This window comes from Pseudophryne corroboree, chromosome 1 (assembly GCF_028390025.1).
Source record: "Pseudophryne corroboree isolate aPseCor3 chromosome 1, aPseCor3.hap2, whole genome shotgun sequence".
Taxonomy (NCBI): domain Eukaryota; kingdom Metazoa; phylum Chordata; class Amphibia; order Anura; family Myobatrachidae; genus Pseudophryne; species Pseudophryne corroboree.
In genome coordinates this window covers 769,860,676-769,876,927 of record NC_086444.1, presented here as the reverse complement: position 1 = coordinate 769,876,927, position 16,252 = coordinate 769,860,676, and the positions used below count along the sequence as shown (strand labels likewise).

General features: G+C 40.9%; 1 protein-coding gene across 3 annotated transcripts in view; it reads left to right on the top strand.

Moving 5' to 3' along the window:
* UNC5C (unc-5 netrin receptor C) overlaps window positions 1–16,252 on the top strand; it is a 537,583-nt gene that overhangs the window by 412,203 nt on the left and 109,128 nt on the right. For all 3 annotated transcript variants that reach the window (XM_063917546.1, XM_063917553.1, XM_063917539.1), the window contains 3 exons: window positions 7,427–7,607; window positions 12,782–12,949; window positions 13,184–13,348. In XM_063917546.1, the coding sequence (XP_063773616.1) occupies window positions 7,427–7,607; window positions 12,782–12,949; window positions 13,184–13,348 (514 nt within the window). The remainder of the gene's footprint in view (window positions 1–7,426; window positions 7,608–12,781; window positions 12,950–13,183; window positions 13,349–16,252) is intronic.

Below are 16,252 nucleotides of genomic sequence, written 5' to 3'. Positions count from 1 at the left end.
TAGCTCCCTGCCTGTGAAGCTCCTGCATGCTGGCAGGCGGCTGCCTACCATATCTGGGGTTGCAGCAGCTGCATGTAGCGTCACGCAGCTGCCGCGGCCCGCCCTCGCGACAGTCCAAAAACGCCTGCGTTGTCTGGACCGCACCCCGCCAATGGCTTCCTAATGCTGTTGGCATGCCCCCTCCCGCTCCACGACCGCTTCTGCCTGTCAATCAGACAGAGGCAATCGCAGCCCTGAGATGCTGTTAGCATCTCACTGGGCTCCCAGGGTGTGCACGTATAGTGCGGCTACTGCGTGTGCGCACTCCAGCAAGGGCTTCAGACTGCGATCACTGCCGCTGCAGCGATCCAGTCTAAATTAGACCATAGGTGATATAAAATACAATTATTTGCATATTTATTAACAATTTTTTTTTCTAAAATAATGGGAAAAAATGTATCTTCACAGCCTTTTCACTTAAACTTCCTATCTGCAGATGTGAGACTAAGTGTAACCCCTCACATTGAACCTTATTTTGCTAATACGTAAATTCTAACTCTATCTAGAAATAACAACACGGACAACTGAAAAATGCCATTAAAATCGGTCAACCGTATTTATTTTATAACACATTAAATAAGTATGGTGGCAGAAAGAAAGAACGGCCAGTCTATCAGCAACATTACATCTTACCGCTGACCCTATGTCCATGACATGCCTTTAAGTAATCCAATTGGCCATTCGCCAATAACTGTTGATTCCCCAACAAATACACCATAATAGGGTCGGTCAGACAGCTATTGCCCCTGACTCCCAGTAGGGTAGGTCAGACTAGAATGATGCATTGTGAAGAGAGCACACCTCCATAAAGCAGCGTAATAACCACTGTCGTTCTTTCCTGCCACAGACAGGTCGACAAACTCCAACAGGCAAAAGAAAAGAAAAAACTCAAGGGAGACCAAATGAGGGAGGGAGGGAAGGCGGGGAATTCAGGAAGAGGCAGACCCTATCTAGCAAACTACCTAACAAATCCTCAGCTACCACCCTAAACCACTCCCTTAATCCTAATTGGCTAAGATCCCTAACCTAAATTAACTCAACACTTTCCTGTGTGGAGACTCCCCAGTCTCACCACGCCCTATGAGTTTATACTTGCTTACGCTCATTCGAGCACTCACCCTTCATTATTTTAGTATCACCTGAATGTATTAAAACTGCCCCAAACCCTTTAATTCACTTTTTCTTAGTAAGCAAGATCGCATTTCCAATACTTATAATGGGAAATGCGATCTGACCAAACTTACACAAAAAAAATAAAGAATTGTGAAAAAATACTGCAGTGAGCTCTGTGATAATTACGCCAGCTTCAGCAGGTCTCACTGTGGATGTTGTACTTCTGCACAGCTGCGGCAGAGAAAGATGTGCAGGGAGTCAGCAGTGTGATAAGCTCTGTGTGTCCAATGGACACCCAAGCTAATCACTGTGAAAAAAAAAAGTTAACAAAGTAAAAATTATAAATAATACTCGCCTACCCAGGGACCGGTGATTGGTGCTCCGATGCAGGCTGCCGGTCATCGGGGCTCCCTGCTGCTCCTCTGACATCCGTTGCAGTAAAGTGATGCTGCAAAATGGCAACTCACTTTTCAGCACTGGAGGTCACAGCAGCAGGGAGCCCCGATGACCGGTATTCCTCCAGGAGCACTGATCACAGATAACTGGCTGGTGAGTATTAGCTGCAGTGGGGGTTGTGGCGCAGGGGAGGGGGGTGCCAGCAGCAGTCGTAGCGTAGGCAATTCCGGGCGGCGGCGTATGAGCAGCAGATGATCAGGGTATTTCTCGTGGAAATTACCCCAATTTGGCTGTGGGTGGTATCGCAGGGTATAGAGCTTTCTCACAAGCTCTATTTCTGCATGCGATTAATGATACATCCATGCAATGTCATCAATAATTGCATTGAGAAAAGGGTAAATTTTATCACATCACATCATCATCCTCAGATGTGGATGATGATAAATTGCCCCCTTAGCGCTGTGCATGCAATTTGGGGGCAATTACTGCAAACTTACGTTTAACTCTGCATCAACCCTACATATGCAGAGAAACTACAGCAGCATCCCACCCCCCAAATATGTAAGCTGATTTACTGCCGCATGCAATAAAAACAGAAATAAAATAATCTGCGGTGCCTGTAAATGGTAACTTCCTTAAAAACAAGCAACATTCTTTTTTTATAATAAATAAATAATAATGTTTGTTGGGAGGAACGTCGTCTCCCAGGTAAAATCCAAATAACCAATATTTCAAGCATATTTTGTAAAGTGTTGATGCCATTATCACTGGTTAATGGTCATTTAAGTGACTGCCTTTAAAACAAGTGATAATGGATATCACACCTAAATGGAATATACCGGTACCACATGTCTATATTTGAAGCTATTCCCAATAAACACAAGGTGCAAATTTGTCTTGGTGTTCAGAAAGAAAACAGCAGGGGCTGCATCAAAGAATTGCAGTTTGTTTATATAAATACAGTTTTTGAAACTTGTTGTATTGCTTAATCATGTACAGTGGCTGAAAGCAATATACTGTAATTTTTCTTCATATAGTGTTCAGTTGGTTTGCAGGTAAATTCAGCATATGTAGGCATCAAGTTAAATGGGCACAGTGCCATTTCAAAATTAATCTGCCAGTGAACTTATTTGCCTTGTGCCGTATTTGCTATTGCATCTCACCGATGGCTATACGATTTTGTTTTTTTTATTTTTTTCTATTTGGCAAGAGAAAACTCTTAAAACACGTTGCTTCAACAGCATTCAAATAAATAAATCTTTCCAGCAATCAAGTCATTTAGAGCCTTCTGGATCATAACTGATTTAATTTGTTTTGGGATTTTTTTTTTTTTGATTGCTGGCAGCATTTCCATAACTTTATTGGTCAAATTGAAGAGCACATACACAGACAGGAGAGTGTAGCAACAAGTGTCATCTCCGTGTTGCATGAAGAACTGTTTCAATTAACATTAATGTAGAAAATGAAATTCGTAATTACTCATACAAATCCTACAGGTCTCTGTTTCTAAACATGGGGTTCCTGCCAAAAGTGTTCAACTTCAAGATGACATTAGCTTGGCGTGGTTGAGTTTACATCAATAATTACTCGGCAATAGCTTCTCTCATTCATATAATCACTTGTTTGATTAATGTAGTCTGTACTCATTTATTTATGGAATGAAATTCTGCATTGCACAGTTTTTTTGTTTTGTTTTTTGAATGCAGTAATTGTGCAACATATCCTAAGGCAGCGCATGGCCAGTGTAGATGCATTTCTGAGTAAGTCTTTCTACCTCTTCTCTTAGATGCTGGTAGTTACTTATGCTTATATAACGCTTCATTTTCGTGGCATGTGGCAGTTTTCTTTTGTTAATTGGAACAAATGTGCCAATTATGGAGATTCATCTCTCGATACCAATCAATGAATAATTAGACATAACACATCTGTCTCTGAATGGAAGAAGGAGATGAACACAGACAAATGTACTTGGAACAACTGTGTGGAATTTGTGCTTCTCTACCCGTCATTTGCCAGGGAAGCACACTGGGTACTGTTCATCCCACGTATATTAATTTATCGAGATTCTCTTTTCCAATCTCCTCTTGATTTTTTTTTAGGTTATAGGGAAATTATAGGGCAAAAAACTTATAATGCATGTTTACTATGGGTTTTCTTATTGAGTAAAACATGGGTTCTCTTATGGGGAAAAACATGGGTACTCTCACAAGGGAGAAGCAAGTAATGCACCAAATTTAACTTTTATGCAATAAGGCAAAATTCAGTTATCTTAATCACATCACATACAGTATATAAAACTGACTTAATAGGTGATTTGTAAGATGCTTACACATACTGTATATAAAAAACAGGCATGTTTATAGTCTCATGCAACATTTTGTAAAATATTTATATATCACCATTTTCTATATAATGTTCAATGTTTGTGGCATCTGTAACACGCAATAAGATAGGAAAATGCTAAATTTTTCTCTTTGAATGCCCAGCGTTCAACATTCAAGCTAAAAAAAAAAAAAAAAAAACTGAATCCCACCACCATTACAACATGAACATATACAAACATTTAAAAAAAAAGCAATAGATGGGTACTAAAAAAAATGTTAGTGACTTTCCTCTCCTTTCTTTTTTTTGCTCAGGATAGGATATTAAAGCCTCAAAATATAAACATACTTCAGAATTTTCTACTGTTTTTCAACTATGAGAAATACTTACTGAGATGGGGGGGATGGTGGAGGGGGGGCCGGGGCAGATAAACTACCAACCAATCAGCTCCTATCTGTCTGTAGAGTGAGGATCTAGAACGCCAAACAGGCCTGCTGTTTGGGGAATGGTTAAAAGTAGTGCAAGAGTAGTGGAGCAGCATAGTGTACATTGGAGGAGAGAGACTGACCCTGTGAGTGCCACTCAGAATATGTTTGAGTGTCATCCTGTGGAGCTGGTGCCAATGGTTGGGTATGTCATTGCCTGTTATTATATTTGTTTCACCAAGTACTGGGATTTTATAAATACAGTAAGAGAACTGTTGTTGCTGTGTGTAGAACATTGGATGACTGTGCACATATACTGTACTTTCCTATTGTGTTGACTGAAGCCCATTCGCATCCCATCTTTCCTTTCTTATTCTTACCCAGTACTAGAACTATGGAGCAGAGAAGGTAGAAAAAGTACAGGGGTGTAGGTCATAGGCAAAGGCAGGGGGAGGGTTTCTGGGCAACCTTCTCTTGGTAAGCGGCTCAAATTATGACAGCAATAGCAATTTTATATGATACATGAGCTACCACCACAACATTCAGTTTAAAGGACAGGGCAGAGCTGATGCATACAGGGCTGCAACCAGAAAATAATTATATATATATATATATATATATATATTTAAAAAATCCCTATGCACATATGAAGTAACACCATATTATGCCCCTTGCACCATATTAAGTCCCCACAGTAATGCCCTTGACACCATATTATGCCCCCACAGTTATGCCCCTATCACCATATTATGCCCCACACAGTAATGCCCTTGCCATCATATTACACCTCACACAGTAATTAGAACAGTACCTGCTCGTTGTCAGGGGTTCTGCTTGTCAGGGGATTTCCCACCCCCTCACTCACGCTGTTTGCGTCTGCCTGTCTGCTTCAAATGAAAACTGTTGAAAATGTCAATCCCAAAATGGCCACCGCCTCAGAGGAGACAGTTATTAAAGATACTAGAGGTTCCTCCTCTAGTATCTTTAATAACTGTATCCTGTGAGGTGGTGGCCATTTTGGAAGGAACATTTTCAATACAACACTGCTGACAGCGGTGTGCGAACCAACAGGGACGGCCGCGATGGTTGGACGGCATCATAAGCAGCCCGTGCCCTCCTTTCTATGCCATGAGTCTGGGCCCAGGACAGCTGTGCCCCCAGCACCCCCCTGATGGTGGCCCTGGATGCACATGACAGCTTCTTCTACCAAGTTCGCTGTGTTTGTATTGATCTGAGTCCTCAATCCTTAAACCATAAGTTGAAACAATGTGCTTAGAAAGTGCAGTTCTGTCTCCTACTGGTTCTATTATGTTTGTGTATTTATTTATTTATTTATTTATTATGGGATGTTTATCCTATTCCTATTTATATTAGTTAGATATGTTTGATACAGCCTATATTATAGTCCGAGTTTGCAAAATGTGTGAGTTTAGCGCTAAACTTGCACACTTTATAAACTTGACCAATGTATATTCTAATACATTGGTCAAGTTTATAAAGTGTGCAAGGGAACATGCAAACTTGCATGTTTTCCGCAATCTCGCATCGTGCAGAAAGCAAAGTCACATCAAACTCAGTGAAGGTAATAGGGTGAAAACTCGTACCCATAAAATCTTGCCTATAAATAGATCAGCTTTTTACAGGCGAGTTTTGACATAATCATGCAAAGAGTTCCATACATGTTTCTGTGTAAAAGTTAACAAAGAGATTAAAAAAAAAAGTTTTTTTAAATGAAGTAGGGTCTTCCCCCAAAAGTATAACGAGCACCAGGCTCTTTGAGCCGAACCTGGGTGAAAAAATACAGGTAAAAATAACTGAGGTCCCCCTGTATTTTAACAACCAGCAACCTGTCCATATCCAGTCCTGGTTCCAAAATATATGGGGGAAAAGCCTTGCCACATGCTGGTACTTGGAGAGCCACATGCTGGTACTTGGACTCCGTTGCATAACTTGGGCAGAGTCAAGTTCCTCAGAAGCATGATCAGAGCACCAACTCAGTACGCCGAGTGTCAAGCATCTGGTTTTTCCTCTATTGCTCCCTTCCCTGATGTCACATCAAGATCATACATACCTCAGTTTCTTTCTAGGTCACTAAGTTATACAATAGTGAAAACGCAATCCAAACTCATCTAGTAGTTTTTGCTTGATGCCGGAACGAACAGAGACAAAAATTCAGATTTTTTTCTCTCATCTCCATAGTTAATTAACAGTCTCTAGAAGTATATTTCTTAAAAAATTAAAAGAAAAACAATTGCTATGCTATGTACAGACACAACCCTGAAAGTTTTATTACAGGTATATGTACTGTATAGATAATTTTGGCACACTTACAGGCACATGCCTACCTGTATGTGTGCAAAGTAGACCCACGACTCAAAACAGAGCTCAAATTCTATATGGAGTTTTAGACACTGGTCATTTTCTAGTACAAGTCCAGTTTGGATTTGTTATGCTGTAGCATTGCTCTTACGCATTCATGTAATTAGGCTCAATTTATTTCTTCAGTGTGAAATCCCTTTGAAGTTTGTATAAGTGTAGGCAATACACATGTAGCATAAAACTCAGCATAAAAGCTGAATGGATGAGCTCATTAGACAAGCGAACATCCTGCTTGCTCCTTGTTTTTACTGTAATTCTCCTTTGCACTTTAAACTAATAGTTTCATCTATTGCTAATACTAAAACATTTGATTAAGGCAGCAATTTACATAAATAGATCCTTGGCAAATAGGTGATCTGTCACACAGTTCTGCAGATAATACATAAAATTAACCAATTTGCAGAAGGAATAGATATTTATTTATGACACAAGAGCTCTGCATCTATTTGTTATGCCTTTATTTGTGCTGCTCGTATCAATCTGCTTCAGGACATTGAGTTATTATTAATGGCTTACGACACAACTGAAGAAGTCATTTATGGATTTCTGCTCACCAAAGCACTCTTGGTCACCTTACTGAGCGGAAAGCTGTTCAGCTCTGCAATTACATGCAAAGTGATCATTAAATTGTTTCCAAAATATAATATTCCTGCAAAGTGAAAAATGTGCAATAAAACAGATTCATTTACGGAGATAAGATTTGATGTAAACGCCAAGTAGACAATGATATATTCAAATGCATTCTTTTATAGGTGGAATGGCTGAAAAATGAGGATATCATTGATCCTGTTGAAGATCGGAATTTTTACATCACAATTGATCATAACCTCATCATCAAGCAAGCAAGGCTTTCAGACACTGCCAATTATACCTGCGTTGCCAAAAACATTGTGGCCAAAAGAAGAAGCACTACAGCAACAGTAATTGTTTATGGTGAGGCATTGATACATTGAGTTAGGAATTACAGGTGTCCAGATCTAATGCATACTGCATGTGCTGTTATAAAATAATTAGTTCTAAATGTCACCAATAAATGATAGATATTGTAATTTGTTCACAAATACTGCCAGTTGTATACCTTAACCATAAGAATGGTCTGTACAGCACCATGATGGTTAGCATTGCTGCCTATCAGCACAGGGGTCATGAGTTTGATTCCCAACCAAGGCCCCATTTTTGTGTAGCTTACTTAATTTTCCTCACACACCAAAAAAACATACTGTTATGTTAATTGGACAATAAAATTGTAAAATTTCCAGGTGCAAAAAAGTATCCACCAAATTTTATTGATATCAACAAGATAATTAATGTAGGTACCAGGTAAGGGAAAAACCCTACAATATACACATTTGGGGGAATCAGTGGTTCAAATGGATGCAGGGTGTGCATTACACACGGCCCCATGGTCCCGAGGGGCCCACACCACACACTCTGCACCCATTTCTTCAACACTCACCCCTCTGGAGTCCTGTGGTGGCAGCAGCAGCTCTGCATGCACAGTAGAAAAATCACTGGGAAAATGGCCGATACACCATTTCACCAGAGACCTGCGCATGCAGACTAGAGTCAGGCATAGCTCTAGGGTCTACTAGTACTATAGTATTCCTGGCAGAAAAGAGCACAAGTATAAATTACTAAAGGTAAAATATAAAAATTATACTGTACAAAAATAGCAATATAAATAATATGCTTATCAAAAGACATAACACGTATATCTTTAATAAAATAAGACCAACTGAAAACACTGTAAGCTTAATGTGCTTGTTATATAGTTCAGTAGTAAGGACCAACAGGCTACTTCTACAGTAGATGCCTACGGGTCACTTCACATTATGGTTTAGTAGGAGTAATAATAGCATCCAATAATGGCATAGAGCAACCTCAGATAATATACACTGGAACCAGACCCAAACTGCAAGTAGTCATCTCAATTTTCCAGTAGACTCTAGGAGGAGTCAGTCTAGGCGACAGGTACCCTTCGACATTGGTCTGATTAAGGATTTGTGTGTTATGTTATGTGTTTTGTTTATGTTACAATTGTTGTATGTTAAAATTGGTAAATTTTGGTTTTGTAAATTATTGCGCTCCTTTCTGCCAGGAATAATTTACATGTTATAGTATATGGCTTAACATTTTGTGTTGGAAAAAAATATATATGAATCATTGACTATAATGTACCATAGAGTCAAGTAGGGAATTTCAAATTGTGAGTGGGACTGATGTGAATGACCTACAGCTGTGCCCTCATACACTATTGTTGCAGTCGTGCCAAACATCCCTTCTTGACTTGTGCTGATCAACTTTTTTTGTGTATTTTTTGCTTGAACGTGTGTTTTAATCACAATGTGATGCAATGAAACAGCTTTACAAGACTGCACTGATTAAATTGATATGTGACACTTGTATATCTGTGTTCAACTGGGTCCAATTCTGTATACAAGTGCTATGGATGCAGAGCCTGCGGCTCTCTTTCACAGCAGGTGTGGTGCATACAGATGCAAACTCAGTCACACACAGACAAACAAGTGTCGTATATCAAATTAATCAGTCTCATGAAGTGGAGTGAAAAAGAAACCGAATAAAAAATGTCGATGTTATTCGTATTATACCGCAAGATTAATTGGGGTCACTCTTGTGGATGACCCCAGTTAACTTCGCGGTTAACCGCACACCGCAGAGTTCCAATCGTAGGTCAGAATGGAGCTGCGCTAAGCTCCATTCTAGCCGCTGCGGTCCGCCTAATTGACAGGCTAGGAGCACACAACCAATCAGGAGAGTGCCATGACGTGGGGTCCCGGCATTCGGGAAATGGGGTTTCATGTGTAAACAACATGGAACCCCTTTAGTGCATTGGACTGGGTTTTTTTCGGTTAGTTTTTTTTAACCCTGTGGATTCTACATGGAACGAAGACGACCGACCAGCACTGGAAAAAAGGTGAGTATTTGGGGCTTTTTTTTCCAGGTGTCCAATTGGATTCTATTTGAGAAGGGGACCGTGGGGCTCCACAGGACACTAGGTATGTGTGAGTGTGTAAGTGTGCATGTATGATAATTAAAGTTATACTGTCACAGTGTGTGTGTATTATTTTTATTTGGGTATTTCTTTTGTTGTAGAACTACAGGTACCACCGGGCCCATTATTTACCCGCATGCTGGTACTTGTGGTTCACCAAGTACTGCAAGCGGGGGAGGCTTGCTGGGACTTGTAGTTCTACAACAAAAGACAATGGTGGTCATTTCGAGTTGTTCACTCGCTAAGCAGTTTTTAGCAGCCGTGCAAACGCTATACCGCCTCCCACTGGGAGTGTATTTTAGCTTAGCAGAAGTGCGAACGAAAGGATCGCAGAGCGGCGACAAAGTTGTTTTGTGCAGTTTTAGAGTAGCTCCAAACCTACTCAGCGCTTGCGATCACTTCAGACTGTTCAGTTCCTGTTTTGACGTCACAAACACTCCCTGCGTTCGCCCAGCCACTCCTGCATTTTTCCTGTCATGCCTGCGTTTTTTCAAACACTCCCTGAAAGCGGTCAGTTGACACCCAGAAACGCCCACTTTATGTCAATCACTCTGCGGCCAGCAGTGCGACTGAAAAACTTCGCTAGACCATGTGTGAAACTACATCGTTCGTTGTAATAATACGTCGCGCGTGCACATTGCGACACATACACGTGCGCACAAGTGCCTTTTTTTGCCTCATCGCTGCACAGCGAACGAATGCAGCTAGCGAACAACTCGGAATGACCACCAAAATTATTTTTTTACACAAACAAAGGCTATCAGCTCGCCATCCACTGCCCAGGGATGGGGGGACAGCCTTGGGCTTCACCCCTGGTCCTTGGGTGCCTGGAGGGGGGGGCTTGATTTAAGGGGTCCCCACTCCTCCAGGGAGCCCCAGCCATGGGTGACTAGTTGGGGGGGTAATGCCACGGCCGCAGGGACCTATATAAAAGTGTCCCCCGGCTGTGGCCTTATCTCTCTGGCTAGTGGAGCCCGGAGCTGGTTTTAAAAATACGGGGGACCCCTACGTCTTTTGTCCCCCGCATTTTTGGAACCAGGGCTGGCCCAAGAGCCCCATGCTGGTTGTCTAAATACCGGGGACCCCAGTCATTTTCCCCCCGGTATTTAAACAACCAGGACCAGCTCAAAGAGCCAGAGGCTGGTTATGCTTAGGAGGGGGGACCCCACACAATTTTTTTTTTCAATTTTAACTCTTTCAGACCCCTTGCCACAGATAAGCATGCACGGAACTCACTGATCCGTGCATGACTATCTGAACACGCCACCAAAAAGCAGGTCTATATTAAAACTGCTTTTTTTTTACGAATGCTATGCTTTCCCGGCAGTGTTTGGCTATTGTCAGCAGTGATTGTGAATATTAATTCTTAGTAACTTACCGAGTTGTATCAAATAACAGCCGTGTTTGACCGATGGTCTATTCATTCGTATTTGTGAACTCAGCCGGGGAAAAAAATACGAATAGCCCCAACACTGCCGAGATTTGTGTTTAGTAAATTCCCGAGATGACACTTAGGAAAAAAGAACCAAACTCGTACAAAATCGGGACCATAGTAAATATACTCCATGGTGTATTGAGGCTAGGTGTATGACGATATGTATTCTCTATACCACGGTGCATAATTGGTGGTGCTAAATAAGGAATAATACCCATAAACCATATGTGTGGTCAACTAAAATGTGAAAATATTAAAAATGTGACTTCAATTTACTGTAGAAATGAGAAGCTTAGATTTGACTCCGTTCATCTCACCAAGTTCATATAGGAAAAGGAGGCAAAATGTAGTTTTGCCAGAGAGCCTAGATCTCGTGTTTTGGATGACAGAGAATTTAAATGTGATCCAAAGCATGCGAGGTCCAAACTTTCCAGGAAAATTACAGTTACATAGCCAAGTCTTTTCTGTTCCAGTCTACTTCCACTATAGAACAAGGTGACTTTGGTGCTGCCTTTATTACGGGTGCCTGCATGCAATATACATTACAAAGAGTTTGGTAGATTTACACCAGACACATGCTGTTGTATGTAAAATTCATCTGGAAGGTGCTTAGGGCCTTCCATTAAAAGTACAGACTGAGGACTGGGTTTCACCACCCCTGCTAGGTCCACAGGCAAGGCAGCATCTCTGATGTCCACACCTTATTGTATCTGGCTGTAATATTAGACATGCATGGGTGTGATGCCTGCATTTAGTTGTGAATATTACCGCGTCACCAGGTTCCCACCATCAGTAGAACATGCTAAATTTTCCATGCCATAAGATGCTGCTAATTTGACAAGTTCCATCAGTAATTCCTAAAACTGCATCATTTTTGTTTAAACTGTGGAAGCTATTTAAAGTGATTATAAAATATAAATTGCAAATATAACTATAAATAATAATCAATATATTTTCTAATAAATGTAAACGAAAGTAAATGTGTTACTGATTGTGTTTTTCCCCCATTTGCACATTGTTAGTAATTACTCCTATGACATATGTACATCTCTACAGCAGTATTTTTAGATGGAGTTATTTTATGTGTACAACCAGGGATAGAACTAGTCATTTGTAAGGTGCCGGGCATACATATACCATCCAATGCAAGGTAGAACACTGCTTCACTGGTCACCATAACACTTGGCGGTGGGCCAGAAGATGCTGCTCTAGGCACCCAGGCCTCCACTCTCAGGCAGAATGAGGGCATCTTCTAAGCATGTAAGAGAAGCCTCAAGATGCTTTAATGCTCCTCACTTATTAAACTACATCATAGTAACACAAGCATTGCACCAAATCACAGTCAACTACTGTAAGTGAGGATCTGCACCTCTAAAACACTCACATATATTAAACAAGAAAATACTTCCATTGCATGAAAAACATTGAACACCTCCTCCCTCTCTCACTTTTTTTCATTTCAAATATCACACGTGTCATCACAGACTGTGATTTATGTTTTTAATGACACACTGAAATACCTGGAGCACTTGTGATAAGAAACATGATAAAATAGTCCTCTTTTGTTTGTAAGCTGCTTATGATCAAATATTCTGATACCAAATGATACTTATTAGTCTATAATAACATTAATATTATTATTCTGTGGGCTGTTTCTAGTGAATGGTGGTTGGTCAACCTGGACTGAGTGGTCTGCGTGCAGTAATCGCTGTGGCAAAGGTTTCCAGAAACGTACAAGGATGTGTACGAATCCTGCGCCACTCAATGGCGGATCTGTCTGCGATGGGCAAAGTGTTCAGAAGATAAGCTGCACCACGCTTTGTCCAGGTAATATGACAGGACTTCTACACCAACTTGTCACCTTGTTATAGATTGCAGATGATGCTGTTTTCTGTTATTGCACATTACCAATGTTTAGCCACAGCCAGTAACTGATAACAAATATACAACATACAGTAATATAAGCATATCATTAAAACTATTTTAAATGTTTTACCTAATGCCAAGAAAACGCTTGTATTTCCCATCTAAACTATTCTGTAATACTGTAACCCCTCTTAGAGGATGGTGAATGGACAGGGTGGAGCAAGTGGTCAACCTGTGGGACTGAATGTACACATTGGCGCCGCAGGGACTGTGCAAACCCCACACCACGAAATGGAGGGAAAGACTGTGAGGGCCCTGTTCTACAGTCCAAGAACTGCACTGATGGATTATGTATGCAAAGTAAGTCTGCATATCTGATAAATACTAGCTGCATGCTTTGTTTGTTCTTTGCTAATACCAAAGATCCTTGTTAATCTCTGGATTTTTGTTTTTTTCTAGTTTGAAATCCTTATGTGTATTTGTATTTGCTCTGTGCATTTTACCAGTGTTTTTTTCTTTCATTCAAATCTCAGTAAAGTATGTATGTATGTATGTATGTATGTATGTATGTATGTATGTATGTATTATTGGTTTTACCTGACTGCATAAGATATAGAGATAATCATCAACATTTCATTTCCAGCAATTTTCAGTAAGACATTCTCCACCAAATGCAGATGTACAGTACAGCAAGTGAGACCTATATTAATTACTGATTGCAATTAATTTATCAGCCATGGGATAATTAGGGGGCGATGCAGACTTGGAAGTAAAACAGGCACAGAGAAAGGAAGTATATTTGCTCATATGCACCTACAACTGCATCTGTAAAAGGGATGCCAGCGGTGGGTTAACCATCGATGGTTAACCCTAATGGTATAAAACCATCTGCATGGAATCAATCGATGGTTCACCCACCAATAATTATCCCTCCTTTGCTATTGACTGGCCTATGGGTGGGGCTTTGTAGTAAAGAAAAAAAAAATACAACATTGAGTGGCTCTGTTCATCAATGGCGGGAAGCCATCTGATTCTCCCCATCGATAGCAAAAGTGTACAGACCATCAATTAGTTTGAATCAACGATGGTCGTTGTCCATCCCCAGTCTGTAACATATGCTGCTTGGTTTGCGACTAATTGTCATCAGTGAATACTTTCCTACCCTATAGTAGTTGTAAAAGATACGTCTTACGGTTAAAGAGCCCTCACTGAACCTAGTCTGCATGAGGACGCCCTGTCATACTCTAATTTCACCTCTTCAGTGTTAAGTGTGTATTCGATTGAAACATACGAATATTTTGCCCCTACTTGCCTGTGCCCATTTTCTGCAAATGCCCAGTGCAAATTCCGGCAAGATAGGCTCTAAAAATAGGCGTACGTTCAGCTCGGCATCAGACCCAAAGTTTCTAGGTAACAAAAGAAGCTGTTGGAGAACCTTTTATAAGTAGAAGTATCAGTCAAAGTACTGCTTGATATAGGTGGTCATCTTGCTGATATATTGTGTGTCAGCTTGCAGGCATACATTATGATACATGCAGGGACTTGTAGTTCAGCATCCTGTGATCTAGACCAGAGTGTGACTAGTGATCTGTTTATGAAACTTTGTACTGCTATAATTGTATGCTTTGATTGAAAGATTGGGAAGTAAAATGCAGCTAAACTCCTGTATACATTTCTGACTTCTACAATGTGGTTTCTATTATCAAGGCACAGGTCAGTGCTTAGCCAAATTCTAGTGGTATAAGCCTGGATGTAACTGTCTCGTTAATAAACTATTATTATGTAATAGTGTATGTTTTTTCCTAGATTTTATTTTTTTTATACCAGATTGTAAAATCTCCATCTCTCTCTTTCTCCATCCCCATCTCTCACATTCCTTCTTTCCCTGGTAGCTTTTCTTCCTTGCGGGAATTGTTATACAGCATACTATAATTCAGTAAATGCAATATAACACATATAAGGATCACCATTTATGGAAATAGGATATTATATTTTAGATGTATTTTCTAGATTTGCCTGTTTCATTGATGCATTTACATGACATAAGCTCAGGAGAGATTCCCATTACCATGAACCCTGTAACAGAATTCCGTAATGAAAAAACACAGTTGAATATTGACATTCGTAGCCTTAGGGGGCTTCCAGCTCCTTAGTGTCTGAGTTTAATGGTAATATTTTAATGGTTTCCTATATACAAGTCAGAAATGTATAATCCTGCTCTATGATCCATCACTGTGAGAAGATTGATTTGTCATGCTTTATAGCTTTGTCTGAAGCTAACAAGTTGCTTCACTTTCCCTCAGTCTTTATTATTTTCTCATCTCTCTATTTCTGGGTGCTATCATTAGTTTTGTCACTTTTATATAATAAGTTCAGCATTCATATTTATAGAGTTCCTGAAAGGTGACCATTTAGAATAGGTTGCAGCAGATTGCACTCATTTTTCTCTTCAGATTAAAGGGCAGGGATCCTGATTCAGATGAGCACACAATGTTGAGATCAGGTGTACTGGAGCGTTTGCATCTGCGCATACTGTGCCACATTAGAGTGCCTTCTAGTTCATATTATGCCACATTACAGTTCCCTCTGGCCATACTGTGCCACATTAAAATGCCCTCCAGCTCAGATTATGCCAGGTTACAGTGCCCCAGTTCGTATTATTCCACATTATAGTGCCTCCATTTCACATTGTGCCACAATATGGGTTCACTACGGCTGGCCGGCGGTCGGGCTCCCGGCGACCAGCATCCCGGCGCCGGGAGCCCAACCGCCGGCTTACCGACAGCGTGGCGAGCGCAAATGAGCCCCTTGTGGGCTCGCTGCGCTCGCCACGCTACGGGCACGGTGGCGCGCTACACGCGCCACACTATTTTATTCTCCCTCTATGGGGGTCGTGGACCCCCACGAGGGAAAATAAGTGTCGGTATGCCGGCTGTCGGGCTCCCGGCGCCGGTATACTGAGCGCCGGGAGCCCGACCGCCGGCATACAGAAGACCACCCCACAATATAGCGCCCCATTTCTTGTTATATAACATTATCGTGCCCTCCACATTACAATGAGCCAATCAGATTATAACACATTACGGTGGCCTCCAGTACAAACCATGACACATTACAGGGGCCTCCAGTACAAATGATGCCACATTACAGTGCCGCCTTACCATTATAACATCCACTACACACTCTATTCAGACCTAAATGTTTAGCAGGCAAATCTGGGAAATTGGTATGCAACTTTATAATCTGGGTCCATGCCCCTTAAGC